We start from the raw sequence: 27,880 nt of genomic DNA on the forward strand, positions 1-27,880 counted from the left end.
TTTTTTACCTTATTTATATCAACCCTACAAATTTAAGGTGGACATCTTGTAGGTGTGGGAATTAAGCATCCATTAAATGAAGTTATACAAAAATGTTTCTGGTAAATGCTTAATAAATATTGCCTACTGTTTTTAGTTTTAGTGTTATCATGAATTCATCTGTAATTAGGCTAATAGCATGAGCACTGAAATTTAGTAATTAATCTTCTAATATATTCAATATTTTATATCTAGTACAGCTTAATATTTTATTAATTAGTTTCAAGACTATAAATTATTTAAAGGGTATCATGCCTTCAATGTCTCTGTGTCTCCTAAGTAGAAATAGTGAAAATTGTACTAGCAATAGTCTATTATATCATGACATCATTATAGCAATCTTCTGGGGTTAGATTACCATACCATTTGATAGATTAAGAAGCTGAAAATCACATAGCTTATAATGGCAGAACCACAATTCAACTTTAGATAATGTAACCACAAAGCCAGTTCTCTTAACCACTATGACAATACAAAGTTGACCCAGGAACAACAAGGGGTTAGGGACACCAACCCTTGCAGTTGAAAATCCATGTCTAACTTTGGATTCCCCCAAAACTTAACTTGACTCTTAGTATCTATGGGGGATTTGTTCCAGGACCTCCTGCAGATACCTAAATGGAAAGATGCTCAAGTTTCTTGTAAAATAACACACCCATCAATGCATGCAGTTGACCTTCCATATCTACAGAATCTGAACCTCAGATTGAAAACAGTGTTGGAATTGATTGGGGGAGGGGGGGGCGGGGATCCATATATAAGAGGGCCCATGCATTTAGAACCCATGTTGTTCAAGGGACAACTATACTACCTAAACTCTATATCGTAATGCCCTTCTATAATAAGCATCTAAAAGGCTTATTGTCTTGATTGTCTCATTTGATTCTTCTCTCTTGCAGATGGACCCCCATGAGAACATCTTGCTGAGCACTCTTGAGATAAAAAATGAAATGGCCACATCAGAGGCTGTGATGGGACTTGGAGACCCCAGGAGCTCGATGCTGGCTTACGATGCATCCAACCTCCAGTATCGGAAAGCCGGGCTGCCCAGGCATACCTTTGGCCGAAATGCCCTGGAACGACACGTGGCACAGAAGAAAAGCCGCCTGCGGAGACGCGCCTCCCAACTGAAAATCACCATCCCCGACTTGACTGATGTGAATGCCATAGACCGGTGGTCCCGCATATTCTTCCCAGTGGTTTTTTCCTTCTTCAACATCGTCTATTGGCTTTACTATGTGAACTAAAACAGAGCCTCCCTCGGGAAGCAAGGACTAGATGCCTCCTCAAACTAGTTGTACAGCCTGATGTAGGACTTGGAAAACACATCAATCCAGGACAAAAGTGATGCTAAAATACCTTAGTTGCTGGCCTATCCTGTGGTCCATTTCATACCATTTGGGTTGCTTCTGCTAAGTAATGAGTACACAAAGGGCCTTGTGATTTTTCCAGTTAAAATGCAAGTGATTTGTACACATGCTGGCAAGACTGAGTCTGAGTGTTCCACTTCATCTGCTTAGTGTGCAGCTGACACGGAGGGGAATTATGTAGAAGATATTCTTAGAAGGCTCGATAGCACTATCAGTCATTTCTCTTAAAAGTCATATCCAGGTATTCCCATCTTCCTTCCTAAGGGTGGCATGCTGCTGAGATGGCACCATGCTTAGGAAACATTATCCTCAATGCCATGCAAACATGCTTACGGAAGATGGTCTCTGCCCATCTTATTAAGGCGATAATGGTGCCCTGGGATGAAAATTCCCACTGGATTCTAGAAGGTTCTCACGTAGTTCAAAAAAGATGGGGGCAGTCAAGAGAGAGATTCAGGAAACCAAGTTGGCCAGTTTCAGATTGCTTGAGCACTGGGGATCAACTATGACGTCTTCCATTTTGGCATATAGACCCCAGGAGAATTCTAAACATTATCATGCATGATGACCGAAGAAACTTTTCTAAAACTCTATTTCCTAGGTGGTTAAAAGAAGAGTTAAAAACCCAGAGCAGAGTGGGAAATTCAGAAATGACTGTTGGAACAAAATTGAAACAAGCAAGCATCATGACCCTTATCAGCCCACACAGCATCTGGTCTATCCGTTTATGGTCAGTGGCAAAGGTAGAATGAGAGATTTTTTTGTTTTGTTCCAACTTCACAAGCTTTGGACAGCATGCCTATAGAGGCTTATATAATTTATTTAATTAAAAGACACCCACAAAAGAGAAAAGTTAGCCAAATTATCATCACCTTAGATCCATGTTAGATTGAGAGTTATCAAATATATGAATATAAAACACAAACAGGTTGCTATTCTCACACAACATCAGCTGTCTCTGCAACATTTTTCCCTATAAGTTCATTTCTGACTTTAATAGGGTATTTCCAAAGAGGGATTTGTTCACTTCTTTAAAGAATTAATGTTCCTTTCCAGCTTTTCTTGCTTCTGAAATTCTGATTATATTCTTAGAAGACAGAAAACAAACGTAAGGCTTTGGAGAGATTTAGTGAACTCCATTTCCTTATGTGCAATGAAATTCACCTTGCTATTTTTCATAGTAAACAATACTTCAAAGATTATGTGCACAAATAGAGTTAGTTTGTGGGTTTATTAGGTTTTATTTTTTTAAGATTGCTTTCATTGTGTATGTTGCAATCTCCCCAATCAAGGAAAATATGATAAGAGTGGAAAATAGGATAACAAAGCCACATTAACCTGATGAAGGATATGGACCTCAGTTGATACTTCAGAAAAATGTCTAACTGAAATCAGGTAGGCATGATGTATTGTTTTATTCCAGTTTTAAATTATCATTGTACTTCATTCTATACTAATTGGATATATGAATTTATATGTTGGACAGTAAGAAAATGGTGAACTGCTTAATTTTCCTTAAAGTTTCATTTTATTGAACTTTATCTTGGAGCATGACTTTGCTATGTCTATTTAAAAAACAAAGACACTTCTTTTCAGAGTAACATTTCCTAATTTTGCATAATAGCCAAGACCATTACCTGTCTGTGTTTAAATATTATGCTTTTTCCCCCTGATGATTTATTTAGCTGCTTGGAATAAGGTGGGTCCTATTGTCCTTCTATTCCAAGTATCTTAGTACTTAGCCTTCTGAATTTAGCTTCAGATTGGATGGTATTTTTCTCCCCACCTGTATCAGGGACTGTGGCCCTTATTTCTTGATTATACACTTGAACACCTCTGAGTATGACCTGTGGGCAGAATCCAACCAAGGTTCTGTCCATGGGCTCAGAGTAGAGATTCTTCAAGTTTCTCCAGGGACACACTTCCACCTAGACAGCAATCTGGGGGCACCACACTAATAAAAGTGCCTGCCCCTTGTCACCAGGGGTTCGTCTGAATAGCATATGCCAGGAAGGAGTATATTAATAACTCAGGTGCACAACTCCAAAATGCCATTCTGGAATGGTTTTTCTAGAGACACCCCTGAGCCCAAGTCAAGAAGTGGGCTCTTATTTGTAATTATTGTAAAAGCCATAAACATCCTTGGTATTGTCACATAACAAATATTTGATATCCAAGGAAGTCAACAGAGTAATCGAGATTGGAGTGGAGAAAAGCAACCTCAAAGCATGAGCGTCAAAACCATATAACCAGGGATTCATTTCTACCCCCAGTGATAAGCAGAAACTGGAAAAGGAGAAAGGATGAAACCTGGAACAGATGCCCTAGAACAGAACCCATATGTTGGCATTCAATAACCACATAGTTAGAAACAACTGACCCATCTTGCCCAGAGGTAACAAATGGTAGATATAGAATTTATTCTTTAACTATATGTTTACTGTGGTTGAATTGGTTTGAGAGGAGGGGGTCGGGGAAGGGTGTTAGATCTTATAAGGCCAGAAAGACCAGTCAGCTTGATATTCAGTGGTTAAAATTAGGGACCACAAAAGTGTGTTTTGGCAATTCTGATATGCTATTACTATCACCTTATACATTTATGTACAGGTTTTTTAAATTATAAAACAGCCAGATAGCCAGCGATTAAGGTGTTTTTTCATCTTTCTGACATTCATAGGCGAATTCTGACTCTAAAATTCACAGTCAAAATGAAATCTTTGATCTCAATCTGTATATATATATATACATATTGTACATGACTGCTAGTAGGTATGAAATGCATTTTCAGAACTGAAAACTCATGCAACAACATCATGTGTTTGCATAGGGAATGTTACAGGTCTTTCCACTACAGTTTACTCTAACGGGAAAGACATAAGATAAGCAGTTCCGTGTAGACCTTTCCTCTTCTCATTTCTTCAAAAGCAGTGCTCGGTTAAAAAAAAAATAATAATTAAACAAATAAGTAAATAAATAAATAATGGTTTATAAACCAAAAGACTTTACATTGTAGCTTTAGTAACAAAAAAAGAAATATCTGTCAGCTTAAAAAAGCACAACACATAGAGAAAGTTCAGTAGAAAGCATAAAGGAGAAATGAATCATACTCATTTTAAGCCAGACCTGCATTTAATTGGCAACTCACCCAATTTTCATTTTCTATAGATAACTGTGTTCCAGTCTTATGATTAACTTCATATTCAACAACAGAAACAACCAAGCAATCAACAAACAACAGGTCATACAACAATATACATGTATATAAGTGTATATAGAGATCCATATAAACATACATGCATAAAAATATGCATTCATACATTGGAAAACAAAAGGAATAAGCTAATATCTTTTATTTCCTTCATTCAACCAGTGTATGAGTGCTTTTTACTTGGCAACACAAATCCACATATTGAAACAAGTGATACAGGGTACTGAGCGTTTCTCTATCAGCAAATAATGCCTACTGTTCTTAGGAACCATTGCACAATCCGACACTACAATAGTGCTGTACCTCAGAACATCAGAAACTCACTAGTTCTCGCATTGCTTGTCTACTTGCTCTTTTTCAAGGAAACAAATCACATTGTCCATTCGTCATTTAAAAACAAAAATGTCTTAAGGAAACAGAAAATGATTTTTAAAAATCCTTCCAGGAGGAGGAAAAAAAATAACTAAACCTCACCATGTTGGTAGGGCAAATATCTCAACTGTAGCAATCATGCCATTTTGCTAAGTGTACAGAGTCTATGTAATGTGAGCAACCATAACTTTCACTGAGTGTAAATATTAAAACGGATTTCTTAAATATTTTTAACTTCTTATTTGTATTTTATGGTAAGGCAGTGTGCAAATTCTGTTCATTGCTTCTGTTGATGTGTTATAATAGACTGTAAATAATTAAATATGCTGTAAATGAATAGTCTATAGATACAAATACTTCATTTTTTTCTCATTTTTTTATTTCTTTTTTACTAAGTACAGTTATTGCAGAGCCCCAACAGAGTAATTGAAACATTCTTTTTGCGTAAATGGTTTGGGATCCCAGATAGAAGGGTTTCAGTTTAATAACACACACACACACACTTAATACACTCACAAACATCTACACATACGTGCTCACTTACAAACACCTACACACACTCACTTATAGACTCATACATATTTACACACACACGCTCTCAGTCACACACATCTACATACACACACCTGCTCACACACACATGCATCTACACACACATACACACACATTCAAACACAACATTCTTTCCTTTGCCCACTCACTCCCATTCTTCCTCCCTCTATGGGAAACACACAGTATTCATGTAGTGAATGTAACAAACCAAGAGATAGCCTTAGAAATGGCAATTGGGAAAAGCAGAAATCATCATTATTTACTTGAAAGGGTTTTTATGTGTCAGAATTCAAGAAACCAAAGGTTGTAACTTACATGTCAATTTTCAAAGAGTAAAAGTTTATATTGACAGCACTACAGGAAATAAAATTGCTTATGATGCATACCTGCTCCAGAAATTTGTTACATCCTAGGAGACCTTTTTTTTTATATAATAGCTTTTTGTCCTTAGGTAGTATTCTTTTTTTCAACCAAAGACTCCAGAATTATTAAAAAACAAAAAAAGGAAAGAAAAAGTGAAAAATGAGGGAAAACAAAAAAAAAAGACACTGCTTTAGACCAAAGGTATAAACACGATTTTCCAAGTACACTAGGAACATTGTCAAAAATAGTAAAGATCCAGAATAATGCTAATTAAGATACTACCCTAAAGAAATCATTTAAGAAAAAAACAAAACATAACATAAAAGCAGCAGTACTCTTAAATATCTGTTGTTATTTGCATAGGGAAATAAAACATTTCTACAGATGTTTGCAAAATTGTGACATCAGATATTAATTTGCTTCAAGTTTTTTTGTGACAACTATGACCCAAAATGAAAAACAAAACTTTGTGTTTTTTAACTTTCAAAAGCAAATATCTCTCTCCTGTCTCATTGTCCACTAAGCTGATGCCCATGTGTGTGTCCTTGCACTGTTTTTCCCTTTGAGGTTCAGTAATTTGTGTTCAGCCACACTCCTTTTTAACATAATTCAAAGTTGCAAATAATTTAAATTCCATAACATTTTTATTATTATTTGCATGGGTGTTTAAATAGTTTTGTTATGAATATTGTCCCTGCACAGTTCTGAATTGTCCTTTTATAAAAAGTGACATTCTAGTTCCTTCACAATGTAGTGACTATCCGCCTTACTATTTACCTTGTAGCCTTTCTTAATATGCACATAATGCAGATTTTCCAATGGCTAGGAAGTGCAAAACACAAGTGGATATCATTGCATCTATTTTTCATGTCTTTCTAAAAACAGGACTACTAAAATCTCTGGGATACATGAGATAGTAACAAATGAGGATTATAAATGAGTAGCACATAAGAATTATTTTCTTGAATTTAAACTAATTACAATCAGTTTCAGCATGTAAATATATAATAATGTTGGCTAGTGTGTAATTCTTGAACTAAGAAATATAAATAAAACTTGAAAGGATGTGTATGTGTGGTTTCATTGGGCTCAGAAACTCTTTTCTCTATTAATAAGAGTTGGGTTGTAGAAGGAAGGCTTTTGTGAAGAGCAAGGAGAAGCCTGGGAATGCGGGACCAGCTGTTGGGCACATTTGAGTTTACGCTCTGATTTATCATATATTAGGTAAACTAGAGGCCTGATGCACGGAATTCGTGCAAGAGTAGGCCTTCCTTCCCCCGGCCTCCTGCACCGGCTTCTCTCTGGCACCCAGGACCCAGACTTCCCTCCGGCATCAGCAGCAGCCCCAGCTTTGTCCAGAAGGTTGTCCAGAAGGACATCCGGTCTAATTAGCATATTACACTTTTATTATTATAGATGATTGTGTAGCTACTTAAACTCAGTTTTCTTATCTATAAAGCAAAGGTATAATTGTACATTCTTCAAAGGGCTGTTGTGAAGATGAAATGAAATAACCTGTAAGGAGTTCTTAACACAGTACAAGACATGTGATGAGTGGTGTGTAAACAGTAAGTAGTATTGTTACTCTTGTTAAGTATCATCATAAAATCCTATTATGATTGTCATTATTAAATGTTCTGGTAGGTTAGATATTTTATATTAAGGATAATTAAGAACTTGGCTTCAATTACAAAAACATGGTAAACATAAGGTGCTCATTCATTTAACATTCAACAGATATATGCTGAAGACATTATGCTAAGTACCTTGCAAATTTAATATTCATCTAATCCTTTCCATCTTCCTAAAACTTGAAGCCACTCAAGATCAGAATGAATAAGAATCTTGCCCACGAGCATGAAAGAACTTGGATTTCTATCCAGGCTGGAGTGGCCCCCAAATCCTTGCAATTTCTTTCCACCTCATCATTAAAAGTGAGTGACCAGGCTCATTTCATTCTCATTATTTTGGTCATTTCTCAAGAAGCATGTGCTGAGACCCCACCACCTGCCAAATCTCATGCTGGGTTTGGAAAGACAGAGCCTAACCTGGATTATAGGGCAGCTCTCTAGCACATGGGAACTCTCCTGAGACTGGTGACCCTGTTGGTGACAAGCATGATATCTTTCACTCTTAGTGACTTTAGAATGTCCAAGTAGCGCCCCATTTGACCCTGTTAGCTTAAGCGAGGTGATCTGTCAGGATAAAATTGCCCAATAAAATCAGGATTTGCAGGAGATATCACTGCAAAGGGCTGACCACTGAGAAGACTCACATGTAGGAAGAGTCCCAACCAGGTTCTTCTCAATCTTACGATGTAAATAGCAAACTGTATAATCTAAAAGTGTCAAGTACATATACATTTGACATCCCTCCTGCTACGTTGTCAGCATATCTATCCAACAGAGAGAACAAATATGCTCAAACACCTGAGCGTGTGACTATGAGCCTATGTGTGTGTGGGGCGGGGGGGGGGGGGGGAGGGGGGAGGGTGCGAGGTCTGTTGCTTACCTTGGGAAGAGAATATTCCTAGATGTTTTCCCCAACACAAGAAAATTCCCCCACTCATATTCTAACTACTATAATTTCCTAAAGTAGAACTTTCCATATCTTGCTCTCCTCTGAAATTTGTTTGAATTCTGAAATAATGTGATATTTTTCTGCTGAATATTTTGCTAAGTCACAAAATCCACCTCTCAGGATAATACCAGTTTAGTGGAGAAAGTTCTCAGGAATAACAATAGGCACAATTAGTCTGTAATCCTTGAGTTTTTAAAGCAAGCAGTAGCAAAATAATGTAAACCCATTTTTGTCCCTAAATGTGTGGTGTCAGAGCAATAGCCAATATGCAAGCTCTCTGCCACCCTACCCACCATGACATCACTCCTCATGTCATCTTAAATCAAAGAATAATTTGGGGTGACAAATTTCAGGCAAGCCCTAGAATGACTAGGCTTCTTTGAACCAAGCCTGACTGAAAAAAAAAATGGAAGGATTTTTTTTCATCTAGTGTTCTTTACATGCTTAAAAACACACTTGGAGGGATCGAAGACTCACTTGAGGTTGGCAACCTTTCAGAAGTGGCTTGCCAAATCTTTATTTATTCATTCTATTTTCTATTCCACTTGCCAGGAATTCATTTAGAAGTTTCTCTCTCTCTCTCTCTCTGTCTTTCTCTCTGTCTCTCTCTCTCTCTCTCTCTCTCTCTCTCTCTCTCTCTCTCTCTCTCTCTCTCTCTCTCTCTCCTTGATGTATACAAAGTACAACATGATTAATAAATAAAAACTTTTTAACTTTTAAAAGCCTTCATCTAAAATTAAATTACAGGAATCTTGCCGGTTTGAAGTAAGCTTTTCCCATTTCAACGTTGGCAGATATTAAGGATGCTGGCTCCTGGCTCTGGTTCTTGTTCCAGGAGAAGTCTCGAAGCACTTGGGATGGCCCTGTTGGGAGCCCTGGTTTGGAGGGGATAGGGAAAAACAAATGCTCAGTGAGCTTCCCAAGCCCACACAGCATATGCAGAGCCCGGATGGGGCCTCCTGCTTCCAATCTCCTCTTCCCAACTGTATTAGTCTGCATTCTCCAGAAAAATAGAGCCAATAGGATGTGTATAGGGTAAGTATAGAGAGAATTGAAGGATTTTTGTTCATGCAATTTTGGAGGCCAGCATGTCCAAAATCTTCTGAGTGGACCAGCAGGCTGAAGACCAGAAAAGATATTGTGGTTCAAGTCCAAAGGTTATCTGTTGGCCAAATCCCTTCTTGCTCAAAGCGGGTAAGCCTTTAGTTCTAGTCAGGCCTTCACTTGATTGGATGAGGCCCGTTATGGAGGGCAATCTGCCTTACTCACAGTCCATTGATTTAAATGTTAATCTCATCCAAAAACAGCCTTCTGGAAACATCTAGAATAATATTTGATTACATATCTGGGCATCACAGTCCAACCAAGTTGACATATAAAACTAACCAGCACCACAAGTCCCTGTCCAGAAATCTAATCATGTCATATCCCTTTACGAAACCTTCCAAGTTTCTACTTTGCCTAGGGAAAGCCCAAGTTGATCATGATACTCAAGGTCCTTTGTGATCTGTTTGTTGTTCGTTTTTAATATATAAACCCTGTTTTCTTTCATCCTGCTCTTGAATCCCAGGCTCCCACCAGGTTGAATTACTTTCAATTCCATGGGGATACTGCTTGCTCCTTTGCCTCTAGCTTTTGCTCTGTTTCTTCCTAAGACACTTTTCTTCATCCCCAAAAACTCACTCCCTTACTAATTCCTATTCATATTTTCCAGGTAAAAGCTTAGACATCACTTCATTTGGAAGAGTTCTCCTAACTCCAAAAACTGATGATTAATTCCCAGCAGTCAGCACCCTGCTTAGTATGGCATCTGCTTAGTAACTGTTTGTTACATAACTGAATAAAGTCTACGTGTTCTGCAGAACCAAGAATAATCCTGAGTATGAGTAAGTGTAGTGTCAGGTGACAGCCTAAGCTATTTAATAATGGGTATTTTTGCTCATGAAACCAACATTCTTAGCATTCTCTGGGTTTTGCTCCCATTTCTCAGGGTCCTTTGCTGATGTCTCATCTGCTTGACAACCTCTTCACCCTGGAGTGCCTCTAATTTATATCTTCATTCCATATTCCTTTCCTAAACTCCAGTCATTTTCTTGACATTATATTTTGGAAAGCAAATGGACATCACAAACTCAAAAGGTTCATAATTGATCTTTCCCCCAAAGTGGGTGGCAACTTCAGTTACTCTGGCAAGAAAAACCCTGTAGTTATTTTTTACTCTTCTTTTCCTCTCACCTAGCATCTAATTCATCAGAAAAGCATGGTGGCTGTAACTTCAAAATTTATCTTGACTCCTTCTCACCCTCTTTCCTGCAATACCCTTGTCTGAGCCACCACAGGCTTCACCTAACCTGTGGTCGGGAAACTCGTTAGTCAACAGAGCCAAATATCAACTGTACAACGATTGAAATTTCTTTTGAGAGCCAAATTTTTTAAACTTAAACTTCTTCTAACGCCACTTCTTCAAAATAGACTCACCCAGGCCGTGGTCTTTTGTGGAAGAGCCACACTCAAGGGGCCAAAGAGCCGCATGTGGCTCACGAGCCACAGTTTGCTGACCATGGACCTAGACTATTCTGAGAACCTGGTCTTCTTGATGCTACCCTAAAGACTGTTCCCTACACTGCAGCTAGACTGATCTTTTAAAAAGGTAAGTCAGATCATGGAATTGCTCTGACTAATTCCCTAACTGGTGGCACCTTAGCCTTTGGGAGATTGGACAAGTGAATGCTTACTCTCATTTGTAATACTTTTACTATTAAGAGAATTGCTAAGTCAAATTATATGGAACATTTTGAGGTTTGAATGCACAGCATCACTTTGTGCTCGTCATCAGTAAACAAGAGTACCTGGTTTTCTAATTCTCTCTAACATTGTTATAATTTTGTCTCATATTAAAACATTTCCCAATTTATTAGCCATGAAAAACAGCCATTTCTTTTGGTTTGTATTTGGTTATTAGTGAGATCTATGCTTACCGGTCACTGTCTAGAAATGGCAAGATTGAAAATAGATGTAGTTCTAGGCTGTCTGGTTAAACAAAGTTGAACTCAATGAAATGACAAGCAGCTTACAATGGGACCAGTATTCCCGAATAATCTTTCCTGGAGGATGTAAGAAAATGTTTATTTCCAATTACCTTTGATTTAGTCCTTTGCTTTTCTTCTCCTACTAATGAATGACCAAGAACACAGATGCATATCTTTGTCAATGATATTGTTCTTTGTCAAATCATTGTTCTTTTACCAATGATTATTTATTATGCATATATATATATATATATATATATATATATATATATATATAGCTAATATGCTAAGTGACCCTCCACTCATTCAACCAGCTGCTATGATGTGCACTAACCACCAGGGGATAGACGCTCAACTTAGGAGCTGCTGAGCTGCAGTGACTTGGGAGCAGTGGTTCTCAGGTGACACACCCCAAAACCAGAGAGGAGGGAGCCTGATTCCTCACTGGGCTAGGCAATTCCACCTTCCGCTTGGGTTATGTTGCTCCTGTGACTTTGTCAGCCCCAAATCTGGTTTGCTGCACACTTGCATTTGTGTTCCACACCCTGTATGACAGCAACTTTGCAGAATGCTCTCTTGCACTCCAGAACACCTCAGGGGGGATGTCAGAGAGCTGGTTTTGGCCCAATCACTACAGGCCCGGCCAAGGGACCCCACCTGCTGGAGGGACCCTACTCACTTCAGACACTGGGGAGGGACCCTGGGGAAGGTCGGCTCCAGGGAATGTCTGGCCCATCTTCCCCTGTCCCACCCCGCCAGCCACCTTCTAATTAATTCCTTTTCACTGGGTCACTAGTAGGTATAAATTGAACAATACTGAGATGTCCATCTAGGGTTTATGAATAATGGAAGAAGCTGGGTAAATAGACAAGTTACTATCAAAATTGTTTCAGAAGAATTCATATAGAATCCTGAGGATTCTATCATTCCTTAAGGAAAATAAGTTGCAAGATTTACAAATGTTGTCTTAACATAGAATAAAAGTTATGTTAGGGGATCCTTTGTAAGTTCTACAGTTCTAGAAGGCAGCATCTCTGATATCCCTCAAGAATATGTCTGAATTGGTATAGTGTCAATTTTAACTTTTCTAAATGTTCACACAGAATTTTTAGAGATGCAGAAAACTAAGACCAAATTAAAAGCTAGGTACCCTGGTACTTAATCCAGTGTGCAATCATTACAGTGTGTCCTTTCCAATATAGCCCAGCAATTATCTATACTAATGAAAGGGTAATATGCTAATTAGACCAGACATCCTTCCAGACAAAGCAACAGTGGCAGAGGCCAAGGCAGAGGCAGTTAGGGGCGATCAGGCTGGCAGGGGAGGGCAATTAGGGGTAGGCAGATGTGGTTGGGGGTGATCAGGCAGGCAAGCAGGCAAGTGGTTAGGAGCCAACAGTCCCTGATTGTGAGAGGGATATCCGACTGCTGGTTTAGTCCCAATTCCTGCAAAAGGGGGGTGGGGGGAGGGCAAGAATGGTGCCCTGAATTGGAGAGGATGCAGGCAGAGTTGAGGAACCCCCCATGCACAAATTTCGTGCACCAGGCCTCCAGTGGATTATAATAATCAGATTTCAATCTAGCAATGGGACATAGGTGTTGGGACCACATCTAACAAGAATCAAGTTAGTTCTTGAGTTGCTAGACCAAGATTTTCCAAAATGTTGCCTGCTGGTGGATCACTTGTATCTGGATCAGTGCTACCAAAGCATGGTCGCTGGGATTGGAACCTGAAGAAGCTCCATTTTTTTTTTAACGAGAACCAAGGGGTTATTCTGTTGCATAGTGTTTTCTAAGATAATCATTTCCTCTCTTTCTTTTTGGGGAAGGCATTAGGATGGGTTCAAATTTGATTTCAGCTTCTCATAGATATTGTTGTGGTGTTTATGTCTGCTTATTTTAATTCAGTTATTAATCTGAGGAGAGTGAGAGAAAGGAAAAAATGATGTGAGAGACTGAGGATGCAGAAACAAATTAACTATTAATGGTCCAGGTGTGGGTGAACAGTATTCCACATTCACACCAAAAAAAAACAAAACAAAACACAGAGCATTATTTATTTAAGAGGGCCTTCACTTAGCTGTTTTAATAAGAGCCAATCAACTGAAAAACACCTTGGAACAAATCATAAAGAACACAGTGTCTCATGCATAAATAATGCAGTGTCCTAAGAGGCGGGTGGATGGGCTTGCAGCCAGACAGGTCTGGATATGAATCCCAACTCCTCTCCTATTAGCCATGCAGCCTTGCTTGAACAGTTTAAATACTCTAATCCTCGGTTTCATTATCTGTCAAATGAGGCTCATACTTATTCTTCTTTATAAATTTGTAAATATTTTTAAAGTCCCTCACATTCAGTTGACAGTCAAGCGCAAGATAAAAATGAGTAATAAAAAAATGTAGACTATGACTAATGCCAAAGAATGTGATGTGACAGACTTACTGGGTCTTGTAACTGGTTTAATATAGGACCATCCAAATGGACTGTTTGTGGTTTTATTGACTTGAGAGATAAAAACAAACAAGAACCCACCTCAATTCTTTTCTTCATCTCAGATAAAGTGTAGGAGACAAAGAAACAAGCACTTAGCTGCAGATTGTTTTAATCTTTTGAATTACTAAAACTTCCTTTCACTGGGAGAGATAAGTCCATTGATCTACTGAAAAGGAAGCCACTGTTCCTAATGAGTGGGACCTGTGAGTGAATAAAACAGTAAGAAACAAGCTTCTATCTCTGATATCATGAGCACAGAGGAGAAGGTCAAGGAAATATTTTGCTTTGCATGACAGCAGTAGAAGTTACTCTCAGAAGGTTGAGTTCTCATTCTGGAAGGAAGCCCTACAGTACACAGCTTATTCATATGAAGCTACGGAACCCAACTCAACTCCTTCACTTACTGCCTTTAAGTAAACAAATGAAATGGGCCCTATTTCATGTTTTCAGGTGGGACTACCAATCAAGGTACCTCACATTCCCAACCTCCAGAGTGGACTTTGTGATTCAATCAGCCAATCCTCCTAAACTCAGTACTGGGGTAGGCATGTCACCCCCAGACCATGTGGAGTCCTTCTGTGAGACAACATTGATCTGAGAAGTTGAGCAAGAAAAACTGTAACCAGCTGACTATGTCCTCCCTACCCCTGATTCTGACAGCTAACTCTGGTTTTCAGCAATGGTTTTCTGTTTTTAAGGTTTTAAGTAAATGCTCCAAGACATTATAATTGCTGCCATGATTGTTGTTGTTCTTGTGTTGGTATGAAACTATGAATGTCATAACTCTTCATTTTATCCCACTAATTTTGAACTGACCCTGGAAGATGCATATCAGCAGGCATATGTATTCTCCTGATTCTGAAGCCTGGGTGAGCTTCAGAGCATGCAGTCAGTTGCGAAGGCCATAAACAAGACTGGCTTTGTGAGGAAGAGCCTGCCAGAGATGCTGCTACAAGCATATTGTGTGAACAGCTGGCCTCAGCAGCACTGAGAATCTACCAAAAAGAGAAGGTAGAGAAAAAGATTTGCAAGCAACAGTTTGGGATCAATGGGGTCCAGAAGGCAAGGCCTTTCCACGTATCCCTACTGCCTTTGGGAAGATTCCTGAAGAGAGATGATTCAGCCCATCCATCTGCTGGAATGGAGTTAGGGGTTTGTTGTAAAGCCCAACTACAGTTTGAATGAGATTTATCTTATTCCAAACTCAAATACGATTTACTCAGTGGTTGGATCTCCTCCACTGAACAGTCTGTGAGACCTCCAGGCCAAGTGGAGGGCTTCCAGGTTGCTTTATCTTCTGCCTCCACCCCTTCCAGCCTTGAACCTCTTCCAATCAGAAGTGATCACCTAGGCCTAGCCAGTAGTCCTCAGAGGCATTTAAATTGCCAGAGAGAATGACAACAGAGAGAATAACTTTTAAAATCAGACAAACCTGGGTTTTTTTTTCCCTGGCCCAAACATATTTGATCAGGGGACCCCTTATGACAATTGTCAGAGAGAATGGGGTTGAGTTGTTGACCCAAAAGTTTTCTATTATCACACCCCATAATGGTTTCTCATTCTTATCTTTCTCTTCAGAATAGAAGCCCAAATGTCTCTAAGCATTTAAAAGAATCAATTCTGTAAGTCTCAACCCTTTCAAGTACAAAATCAGGGCTTCTGCCAGGATAGCCAAGAGATGGGAAAGGGTCTGCAGCATTTGGGTGATGCAAGGGGGACTGGGGGAGAACCAAAGTGCCTTCTTATTGTGATGAAGCTCAAACATCAAGCAAGTGAATGATGTCTGTATCCCATGGAGTTCCTGATGGACAGAAATTCAGTTCATTTGCTTCTCTAGTCTGGATATTCACACATTAAAGTCACTGCTATTAGTCTGTCTCAGAGCAGTGTCCAAATAATGTAATAACACTTCACAGTTATTAGCCTTCTCTAAGTTATTGCACTTTGCTCAATCCTGGCAAGAAGCCCATGTCCTGGAGCAGAACTCAATTTTTAAACACTGTAGTGTTTGTCCTATTTTAAATAATGGATCTTACAATGAAAACAGAGGAATTTTACAATCCTAAAAGAATTATTCACTCATCTGTTTTAAATGTAAGGGGTTTCATGCTCTTGGCTTATCAAATCAAACTCTGGCCAGTGATTTCTCTACAAGTGTCAGAAAAAATAGTGAAACCACATTTCTGTCTTTTGAGTTCACTGGTCTATGAAGTTCCAGTAACCCAAAAGGAAAATGTTCAGCATAATAGAAGATTATAGCTGTGAAAGTTATCTTGAGGTGTATGTTTGTGAAGAATGGAGGGAGCTTGTACCATATAGTAAAAGGATAACATCTATTATCCTAAATACCTTATTATGGCCCATAATGACATTCGGCCTCTTCTCAATGGCCTACTTAGATCCAATTATATCTGGATAATATTGGAAAAGGTCATTTACCTTTATTTACTCTTTTATTCTTGAATCTCAAAAAAGCATAGAGCAGTATTCTCTGTAAAATATTGAGTTTCTCTAAAGAAATGTCATGTGCCCAACTAGAGACAACAGCTCTTCCTCACTATCTTATAAGACATGTCTCATCAGAGCCTAGAAAAGCTACCCTTTCACATTGCTGACCCACAGCCTCTATCTACATAGGAACTGAGCCACAGAGATTGATACTGTTAATCTAGGACAGTGGTCGGCAAACTGCAGCTCTTTGGCCCCTTAAGGGTGGCTTTTCCACAAAATACCACGTGCAGGTGCACACATACAGTTATTTGAAACTTCGTGGCCCATGCGCAGAAGTCAGTTTTCAGCCTGGGCAAGCCTATTTTGAAGAAGTGGTATTAGAACATTCAAGAGGCCAAAGAGCTGCATGTGGATCTCGAACCTTGGTTTGAAGACCACTGATCTAGGACAACCAAACGGACAGTCACAGGGACTCCAGAAGCTTCCGGTATCTGGAGGGACATCTGTGTACATGTTCATGAGTGGATAGAAAGTTGCTCTTTAAGGGGGAAGAATTAAGCAAATGTCTGGAAGATACAAGTGTTGAGGGGAAAGGGGGAAAGGATAGAAAATCCCTGGGTTCCTGGCAGCAGTCTTCATGACATATGGTTGTAGTTACTAAGATTTTTTACAAGATACCAAGGTTCCTCACAATACACCACACCTTGCTGTACTCAGCTTGAGTCGGTTTCTATTTCTTGCTATTTTTAGTTTGAGCGTTTCCTGTTTATGCAGCTTGATTGAGAGATGTTAACATATTTACTGCAGATTCATTAGAATAAAAACAGAAATGTACTATGGGTCAAATCAGGTGTCCTCACTCAAAAACAACTACAGACAGAACTAGTAACCATAGCCAAAGGTTTCCACTGAAATAGTCAAATTTTACCTTCCTACTTTTTTATATAAGAAAATTCCTTTTACAGATAAGAAAAAGGAGGCTCAGGAAGGTTAAATAACTTCTCCACAGCAGCATAAATCATATTTGACAGAAACAGAACTAGCCTGGAGTCTTCTGGTTTCCACACCCCTGGCCGTGCCATGGCAGGTGAAGCTGACCATCTCATTAGTTATAATTGCCAATCAAGGGCTCCAATGATGTCCCAGTTGTTCCCAGCTAAACAATCAGTAGCGTAGGTGGATTCGGGTGGTTGCTCCTTCTCTGGGTCTCTGTCTTCTTTTCGAAAATGCACAAAAGGCAGTGGTGATGATTTGAGATGAGTAGAAAGGACCCAGCAAGTATCTGGAATCTGAATACGTTTTACCAAATATACTTCCCTAACAATATGGAACTACGCATTCCAGGTAAACAAAGCAAGGGTGAGGTGGACTCAACTGTGTCTGCCTCCTTCTCTACAGCCTTCAGATGCCTCAGGAGCCAAGTGACCCACCCGCAGAGCAGGTAAGTGCTTAAAGTCTTAACCAGGGCTGCTCTCTGCCTAATAGTGAGTGGGTGTTATGCCTCTCCAGGCTCTGCATTTTATTGTTTTACCTGTGAGGCCTTAACTTAGCCATATTTCATTTTTCTTTTAGGTATATTTTTATTGATTTCAGAGAGTGGAAGGGAGAAGGAGAGATAGAAACATCAATGATAAGAGAGAATCATCAGTCAGCTGCCACCTGCACATCCCCACTGGGGATCCAGCCATAACCCTGGGCATGTGCCCTGATCAGGAATCAAACTATGACGTTCAACCAAGGAGTCACACCAGCAGAGCTTAGCCATATTTTTTTTTCATAGCTCCTCCCTTTTGAATGCTGGCTGGGGGAGGGTAAATGAGTGGAATTCCTAGTTTTTGCTGCTGCTTGCCGTGCATAGCCTGATTTGGGTTTGATCCCATTTTAGATAAATTTCTGCTCAAAGGGACCAAGCAGGACTCTTCTCCTGTACTGCCCAATTTTTTCACTGAGTACTTTTATTGACTCAACTCTCTATGTGAGTTCTTTTCATGAGTATATTTCTATTCCTACAAAACTTTCTCATAGTGTCTTCTCTTTTATTTTGCTTAGTCACGTTCTGATCACTTTCAATCCCACCCAAGCCCTGGAGGGATTGGAGGGATTTTTCTCCAATCAAGGGCTCCAATTAAAACAATAAAATGCAGAGCCTGGCATTTTTGGACATTTTTCCTTTTATCTCCTCTAAGTACAGTATGAACAAAATGTATACCAGGAAAGCATTAAAAACCTGCCCGTTCTCAACCGTCTTTCGCTCCATCTCTATAAATTGCTTGGCTGCTTTTGTTTTGTTTCCCCAGCAGTAACAATTCCCATTTGCCAACCACCTTCATTTTATTTCTTCTCTCACGCGCTGTAAAACATTGAGAACACTTTGTACAAGAGACGCTGGATAAAAATAAGTTGAATGGCATCTACATGAATGGTGCGGCCACATTCGTTCTTGGTGCATATGTGCAAAAGTTGAAGTGCGTAGTCTCTTCAGATCTGAGTTCATCCTCAAACCTTTGTGTAGGACCTAAGGAACATCAGGAAGGGATGGCTGAGGCACTGTTTACTGCGTTCTCGTGATTTCTCAATAGGGCTGCATTAACCCCTCCCACAAAGAGGAAGGCAGAGTTGTAGTGTTCTGTTATTTTTTTGGAAAGATAAACCTGAGACAGCCAGGGCTTGTTGTGAAGCTGATAGAAAGATCTGCTCAGTTCTGGTCTCAATGCTGCCTAGCATCATAGCCAGACCTGGAGAGAGCACCCCACTGGTTGAGTTTGTGCTGGGAAGGAGTGCCAGGCTCACTGACCTTGAGCCCAACCTGAGAACTGGATCTCAGGTTGAAGCTTTAAAATAAGAAACTCATCAAAATAATGTCAAACATTATTAAGTCTGTGTGTGACACCCCCCACCCCCCAAGGAGTCTTAAACTTGGTGTTCAAGGTCATAGTACTTTTGTTTGGGGGAAATCTGTCATTGAAACATCTTGGTTTTCCAAAGTCAGGCTGAGAGGCTGTGTTGGAGGAAGAGATAGGGATGTGAGGAGCCTAGAGTCTATCTTCACAGGTGGCAGGGTTTAACTCACTTGAATTATTTGATTCTTAGTTGTGCTTCCCCTGTCTACAGAGCACCCTGGGCAGCTTCAGGGGTACGGAGGGGGTGGTATATGCACATCTGCAAACACATGGCAGGGAAGGCAGAGAAGAAGAAGGTACCCCCAAGAACAGTGGACCCTGGAGCAGTCTACTGAGATCCATTAGAAAGGTTGAAGTTTTCCTTTCTGCATTGCAATTCCTGTGTGTTCTACTTAAGTCTTTAGTAACATGCGGTTAAATACCATCACCTGGTGTCAGTCTTGCTTGTGGGGAAGATGATGTGTATTTAGGTCATGGCTGGGGTCAAGCAGGCTGGAAAGGGGGTCCTCAGTGCTGGGAGAGGCATCGGAGAAGGAACAAAGCACAGAGTGCTAGGAAACAGGAGACAGTCATAGTAGACTTTAGCAATACATGGGAGTGGGCAAAAGTAGACTTACAGTTGTTTGCATGGAAAATAATATAATAATTAATGAATAATAATAATACATGAATAGACTGTTTCACATACTCACAACTGGGAACCTTTTTGCCCCACCCTGTACTGTCACTGCCAAAGGATTTGCTGAGCTGCTTTCAAGGAATAGAGGTGGGAGAGGGAGAAACTGATTGACTGTCTGCAGCTGTGTAGGATGGGGCCCAGACTGTGTTAGTAGACTATTGAAATAATGCATGCAGCTGCTGGAGAAAGGAAGAGTTCTAGATTCTACAGGCAAAGTCCTTTATTTGTGTGGCATTGAGTTTCTTCAGCTGATCTTTACTCTTAGTTATATATTATCTTCCTCTTTTACTCATCTGTTAATTCTGCATACCTGCAGTCTCACCTTGAAGCAGAATGTTTATCTGTGTCTGTCTGCATTTCTATGGCAACGTTTGGATTCCAGATCCAGTAAGTTGAATCTCTAGGGGAGAAATTCAAAGAAGAAAATGGGGAGGACATGTGGAAGAAAGGGAGGAAAAGTGAAGGAGGCGATGGGGCAGATGGGGAGGTGGAGGAAAGTGTAGTAGGTTGAACAATTGCTTAAGCTAAACATTGCAGCACTGATTCACTTAGGATGTTCCAGAGCTAGAATATCACCATCTCATTTAATCCACTGTCGCCAACTGTCTCATCTCAGTGATGTGCTGCTAGGAGATGACTTTCATATTTGGCTGCATTATTATCTGGAACCCAGTGGGAGCTAACTCGAAATATCACCCCAAAGAATCATGTCACTGTCAGACAAGTCAGGGCACACAGAAATGGGCACAGGAAATGTGCCTTCACTGTACATGTCTACCTGATGCAGGCACTCGCCCATGCACAGTGATGTGGTCTTGACTCCATCTCTTCACCCTCCAGTCAGTGGCTAATATGTACTGAGCACTTACAAAGGGCCTCATCTCATCCTACCTACAACCACTGAGGAAGGTCAGTGCTATAATCACCCATATTTTAAATGAGAAATGTATGGTTTAAAGAGGTTCTGAAACTCACTCAAGGAACCAAGTAACGTGGTAAACCATAAAGATTCACACACAGCCCATGCTGTTAAACCACCACGCTGCCAGATTTTCCTTCTCCTCCTTTACAATGATCTCGTTTCTGTTTCTCAGTTCCCTTGCATATGTTTTACTCATCTCAGGTGACTCTCGTTTTTTAAAATCTCTGCCTACTTTGAGTGCCTAAAGCATGGGCCAATACTCATAATTTTCCACATCTGAACTTTATGCTGCTGGTGTCTTTGCTCTGAAGGGCTTCTGCGTGACACTCAGCAGTCATCTTCCACCCCTCATCATCGGTGATATGCTCAGAGAATGAAAAAGCCTCGTTAATAGTTCTGAAACCTGGAGATCTAAGGGTCCTGTCAGAACTTCTCACACAGTGTTTCTCCAGAGGGAGCAATTGCTTGAAATCCTTGGGGTCCCCATTCCCTCATATATGAATGAAGCAATATAAAGCTTATTAAATAAAATTGTTGTATGGAACAAATGAACTAAAGCAAAAAAAAGAAAAAAGTTTCTAAACTTATGCCTAATATAGAGTAAGTGCTCTACAAGTTTTGGCTACTATTATTATTATTTACTAGGGGCCCAGTACACAAATTTGTGTACCTTAAAAGGAACTGTGGGCCAAGAGGGTGTGATAGGCAGGGGATGGATATCAGCCTATCCTCCACAACCCACCCGGTCCCTCCCACCACAGTCCCCAGTTCCTTGTCTGCAGGCAGCCCCGCTCCCACCACTGATGCTCTCACCCGCTGATGGCACCGGCCTCACTTGCACCCACTGACAGCGCAGAGCAATTGGGGCCAGCAGTGGGTGCAAGCAGCAGCTGCCAGCCGATTGCCCCTCAGGAGCAGGGGGAGGTGGAGAAACACTCTGGGATGATCGGAGCCAACAGCTGCCACTCACATCTGCTAATGGAGCCAAGGGATCAGGACTGGCATGAGGCACTGGCAGCAGGTGCAAGCAGTGGCTACAGCACTGGCAGTAGGTGTGAGTGCCAGGAAGGAGTGCCAGGTGTGAGTGCTAGGAAGAAGTGCCAGGTGTGATGCCAGGAGCTAAGAATTTTCAGTAACCACCAGAGGATTGCCCCAATGACAGTGACCAGTGCCCCACGTTGGTTTGACATCCCGGTTCTCTTGCTCCACCATCTGCCACAGCCAACACCCACCATGTTCCACACATGCCCCCTGGTGGTCAGCGCACATCATAGCAACTGGTTGTTCAGTTTTCCTGGTTATTCTGCAGTTTGGTCTATTTACATATTAGCCTTTTATTATATAAGATTAGGAAATATTTGGAATCCACATTTAGCAGAGGAAAGAAATAGATTGAGAAGTGAGGTGTCATGCCTCAAGTGTTACAACTAATCAATGGCAGAGGCAAAGGCCTCTTTTATTCAGTAAGCATTCCCTGATCATCTACTATGTGCCAGGATCTGTGAGACGTACTAGAGATGCTCAGATTCATGTGCACAGTGTGACCTGAGATTAAGTTCTCACTTTCCAATATAGCTCATTTCTCTGAATATTTATAAATACTCTCAAGAAGAAAAATGCTGAAGATCCTGGAGAAATGAGCTATCCTCTCAAGGTCAAATGGTGGATGCTGTATAGAAAATAATAACTCGGACACCTTGACACCTAAGCTGGTGCCCAATCTATTCCACTGTGCTGCCTTAAGCGGAATGTAATTAGGAAAGTATATCTTTAGAAAACTAACACCCATTAGATGATATGTTCCAACAGCAACTATAAATTATTCTCTCCATCAGTGCAGGAAATTGGGTGTTGACTGTATTTAAGCTAGGGGGAAAAAAACACACATTGATTTAAATTCTACATGAGAATATCATTTAGAAAGTGAGGCCTCAGTAAATAGAACCAAGGGCTTAAGAGTGTAGAAAACTTGATTCTAGTCCAGCTTGCTCCTATCTATGTTGCTTAATCCTATGTCAAATGACCAGGATTTCATTTCTGGCACAAACAGAATGTAAGTGTGTGAGGAGAAGCTAGACTGAGGAGATAGGGAGTGAGAAGTGGCTTAAAATGTTTATAGGTTTCCTCTCCTGCTGTCACTGTATATATGCATTTATATTTATACTAGAGGCCCAATGCATGAAATTCATGCACGGGTGGTGTGGCCCTCAGCCCAGCCTGCACCCTCTCCAATCTGGGACCCCTTGAGGGATGTCCGACTGCCCATTTAGGCCCAATCCTGTCCCTCTCACAATCCAGGACTGCTGGCTCCCAACTGTTTGCCTACCTGCCTTCCCGATTGCCCCTAACTGCATATGCCTGCAAGCCTGATCACCCCCTAACCACTCCCCTGCCAGCCTAATTGCCCCTAACTGCCTTCTCCTGCATGCCTGGTCATCCCTAACTGCCCTTTCCTGAAGGCCCGATTGCTCCCAACTTCCCTCCCCTGTAGGCTTGATCATCCCGAACTGCCCTCCCTTGAAGGCCTGGTCCCTCCCAACTGCCTTCCCCTGTTGGCCATCTTGTGGTGGCCATCTTGTGTCCACATGGGGGCAGCCATCTCATGTGTTGGAGGGATGGTCAATTTGCATATTACTATTTTATAGATAGGATTTTACTTTATTTTATTCTTAGTTCTTGGAGGAATCACCACTTAATAGAGAGTTTATGTCCAAAGAACAAAAGGGGGCTAATTCATATCCACTGGAAGATATTGGTTCCCATGTTTCTGAGGTGCAAATGCAGGGGCCCAGGTTCTGGAAAATGCAACTGAATAAACTGGAAGTGGCCAGCACCTTCTGAGTATCAGGAATGGAGCAGCAGGAAGGAGCCTTTTTTTCTGTCACAGCTTCACCACGGGTCTTGTCCTGGCCAGATTTAGAATCAGAGACAACATTTTAAAAAAGGTGACCTCAGGCAACATGAAGCAGAGAGAGAAAAGAGGGGAAAATAAATAGAAATATGATAGATATTGTCATTTTGGAGGTGAGTGATGGATAGTGCCTGCCATATGCCAAGCATTATTCATAAGTTGTTTCTAATACTTTTATAATATGTTAAATATGACATCTCTATTTTAATGATGCAGCACTGGAGACTCAGTAGGATTAAATGATTACCCAAGACTAAATGGTATATATCAGAGCTTAGATTTAAACCCTCTTTATTCCTAAAATTAATTCACTTTCAATATGCTATGTGGATATGCCTGTGGAATGATATGGGAAGCTAAAAATATTGAATTTTTTTTTACTGTCTGCAATATTGTGATTTATATTGTGACATACATATATCATATGTGGTCATTCAGATGACCAAAATATACTTCTCAGATATATTTGGTCTTTAGTCATATAGTTCCTGGCTCATAGCTCCCCAAATCCTTGGATTCCCTCAGTTTCTGAAAACACTTCAGAACCATAAAGGTGAGATGGGAGTCTTATTATACATAAGAAACCCTTTCCACCACAGCTCTATTTACATTAATAAGGCGAATTTTGCAAATAGCCTAAGGATGGAGGCTGTTTGCCAAGGGAACCAACTAGAGAGAGTTGGGATTTCCAATCCCACCCTGATTTCCAGGGAGGAGAGGGGCTAGAGGTTGAATCAATCATGATTAATTAAGTTCATTAATCATGCCTATTAATGAAGCTTCCATTCAAACCCCCAATGAGGGGGTTTGGAGTGCTTCTTTGTTGGGAAATCAGAAACTTCCAACATGGCACTGTCCCCATGGGGACAGAGGTTCCTCTATTTGGAATCTCTTCCTATATATCTCTTCATCTAGCTATTGATTCAGATTCTTTAATATGGTTTGTAATAAATCAGTAATCTAGTGAATGAAGGGAGTCCTGTGAGCAAATTAATCAATGGGAACCTCTGATTTACAGTCTTTCAGTCAGAAGTACTAGGTCATGGCCTGGACTGGTAATTGGCATCCTGAGTTGAAGAGGGTCATTGGAACCTCCAATTTATAACCAGTCAGTCAGAAGCACAGGTAACAACCTGAACTTGTGATTGGCATTTGAAGTTCTGGGCAGTTTGTGAACTGAACTCTTTTCCTGTGGAATCTGATGCTATCCCTGGGTAGATAGCACCAGGATTGAGTTGAATTCTTGGACATCCTGCAGGTGTCTGAGAATGTCTGCTTGGGGTGGAGAAGCCTTTACAAGATGGAATTGGTCCAGGAACCCTTTCACTGCCTGGATTCAAACTCAAAAAACTCAGTTTCCTCCTCAGTAAAACAAAGATTGGAGTCCCACCTGGAAGCATGATTTTGAACAAAAAGAAGCTTAACATCCTCTTACATCTGCATTGGCAAACAACACATACTAACTCAAAAGGAACCTCATCTAATTTTCAGTAAATAAAATCCACTTTGGATAAATAGGGGAAACAAGATAAGCACAATCTTCATGTAAGATCCTGCAAGTGGGGATAAAGAACTATAAATAGAAAAGTAGGTTTCGGTTTCTCAACATTTATAAAGCACAAGAACTAAAACAGAGATAGATCTCTAGGTGTAGTGGCCTGACAGTAAATCATGGAGAGGAATGGTTGGAAGGGTTTTTTTTTAAAGGTCATTTATTCTAGTGCAGCTGCTTTACCTTCATGCCCCCACATAATCTTCTGGGCTTCTGCTTAAACATGTTCAAAAATGCAGAACTCACAATTTTGGAAAATGTTTTGCATTGAGCTCAACTCTATGTCATGGTAAATTACAGAGAAATATAATGCCTAAATTATTCTTTTAGTTGAGAAATAGTATTAATTTGGCACTGTCTCTGGAGTCCTCACAAATAAGATGAAACAAAGGGGAGGAAAGGATCAAACATTTTGGTGGAATGATTTCAAAATAATGTGTAATCAAAATAATTAATGCAAGTGCACATGTGATATTAGTTTCTGGAAACGTTTATCTTATGAAATGAGTCATAATTATAATGGCAAGTCTTGGCATTAGTACAAAGGAATGAAAGTTTCTTTATAAATGTTCTCTCTCTTTTTTTTCAATAGGATCTGAAAAAATTACTTGCGGTTGGTTGTTTCATGAGATTCATGACCAAAGCTATTCATTTTTAGATTGTAGCTTTTTTAGGAGGCCACCTTTTCTTGGATGAGTTGATTTGATGAAAAGAGGGCATGGCATATAATAAAATGATAGTTGGTCTCATAAAATGTACTTAGAAAGTATAGAAGAAATGAATTTTCTGGATACTATAGACTGAATTGTACACCATCACCAACAACACCCCCATCCCCACCCTTACCCTCCCCACCCCAATCCCCTGCACCCAAATTTATATGTTGAACTCTTATACCCAATTTAACTATACTTGGAGATAAGACCTTTAGGAAATAATTAAAGCTAAATTAACTCAGGAGTGGGGCCTTGATCCAATGGGATTAGTGTGCTTATATGGAAAGACATCTACATCAGAGAGCTTATTCCCTCTCTCTCTCTCTCTCTCTCCACCCCCTACAAAAGACTATGTGAGCCACAGAGACAAGGAAGTGATTCATTATAACAAACTAATCCCTACTGTGTACCTTGATCTTGAACTTTCCAGCCTCTAACAGGGGTCTTCAAACTACGGCCCGCGGGCCACATGCAGCCCGCAGAGGAGTCTGATCTGGCCCGCCAGGTTTTTTGGGCAGTGAGCACAGCCGAGGTCTTACAGTAGGAATTAGTAGTTCATATAGTCCGGCCCTCCAGCTCTCTGAGGGACCGTGATCTGGCCCCCACTTTAGGAAGTTTGAGGGCCCCTGCTAGAACTATGACAAAATTAATTTTTCTGTTTGAACCATGCAGTCTCTGGCATTTTGCTTGGCAGCCCAAGCAGGTGTCTACCATAATAAAAAGTTAATTAGGAATTCCATAAGCAAATAGGATTTATTTTGGAAAAAGAAAGAATTGTGATTTGCTATGTGCAGCCATGGCAGGCCACAAGTAAGTCCCCCAAGAGCCAGAAGAAGAAAATTCTTTTCAGAGGGAAAGAATAAGTTAAGGTGAGAAACTGTATAACCACAGAAATCTTCTAATAGGGCTTTAGCAACCTACATAGGATATGAGGGCTCCTTCTATAGACCTTCCTGATTCCTTTGTTGGTTAAGTTCTCTGTCATAAATTTTGACAGCCGGTATCATTGTTAATCACAGTTGATATATTTTCCCACACCTACTCTCTGGTTTCCTCTTGTTTACCTCTCTAGCCTCACATCTTACCATTCCCCATCCACACCATTCTTGACTTCCAATCAGACTCAATTATTTTTAGTTCACTAAATCCATACCTTTGTCTTCCTTACTCCTGACCCCTAATGTGCTATCCACAGTAACTCATGTCATTTATTAAAAATCAAATGCAGTGGATAGAGCATCGGTCTGCAGACTGAAAGGTCCCGGGTTCGATTCCGGACAAGGGCATGTACCTTGGTTGCGGGCACATCCCCAGTAGGGGGTGTGCAAGAGGCAGCTGGTCAATGATTCTCTCTTATTGATGTGTCTAACTCTATCCCTCTCTCTTCCTCTTTGTGAAAAATCAATAAAATATATATTTTTTTAAAAATTAAATGCAATCATATCTCTGCTCTGCCCAGTTCTCAGTGAAACTTTATTGCAATTATGTTCAAGCCAAAATCTTTAATATGATCCTCAGAACTCTGCACAGTGGGGTCTCTGCTCATCTCCCTACCTCATCTTGCAGGGTGACTCCGGAGCTCCCTCTTCCACTCACATTGATTTCTTGAGTGTCTCTTCTTCCCCCTCCTTTGTCTACTAGGTCTAATCATCCTTTGGAAAAATAAACAGAAATGAGATTAGCCATCCCCATCTTCTGTGATTTTCCTTTATACGATTCCTCTCCTGCACTCATCACATTTG

At 40.3% G+C, this 27,880-nt stretch overlaps 1 protein-coding gene across 3 annotated transcripts in view; it reads left to right on the forward strand.

Moving 5' to 3' along the window:
• The window catches only part of GABRB2 (gamma-aminobutyric acid type A receptor subunit beta2), a 187,934-nt gene extending 180,963 nt beyond the window's left edge, over positions 1 to 6,971 (forward strand). For all 3 annotated transcript variants that reach the window (XM_084884115.1, XM_084884114.1, XM_084884116.1), the window contains one exon: positions 939 to 6,971. In XM_084884115.1, coding sequence (XP_084740241.1) covers positions 939 to 1,286 — 348 coding nt within the window. In that variant the 3' untranslated portion in view covers positions 1,287 to 6,971. The remainder of the gene's footprint in view (positions 1 to 938) is intronic.
• The last annotated feature ends 20,909 nt before the right edge of the window (positions 6,972 to 27,880 follow it).

Source organism: Pipistrellus hanaki (assembly GCF_964339955.1).
Source record: "Pipistrellus hanaki genome assembly, chromosome: 5".
Classification (NCBI taxonomy): Eukaryota; Metazoa; Chordata; class Mammalia; order Chiroptera; family Vespertilionidae; genus Pipistrellus; species Pipistrellus hanaki.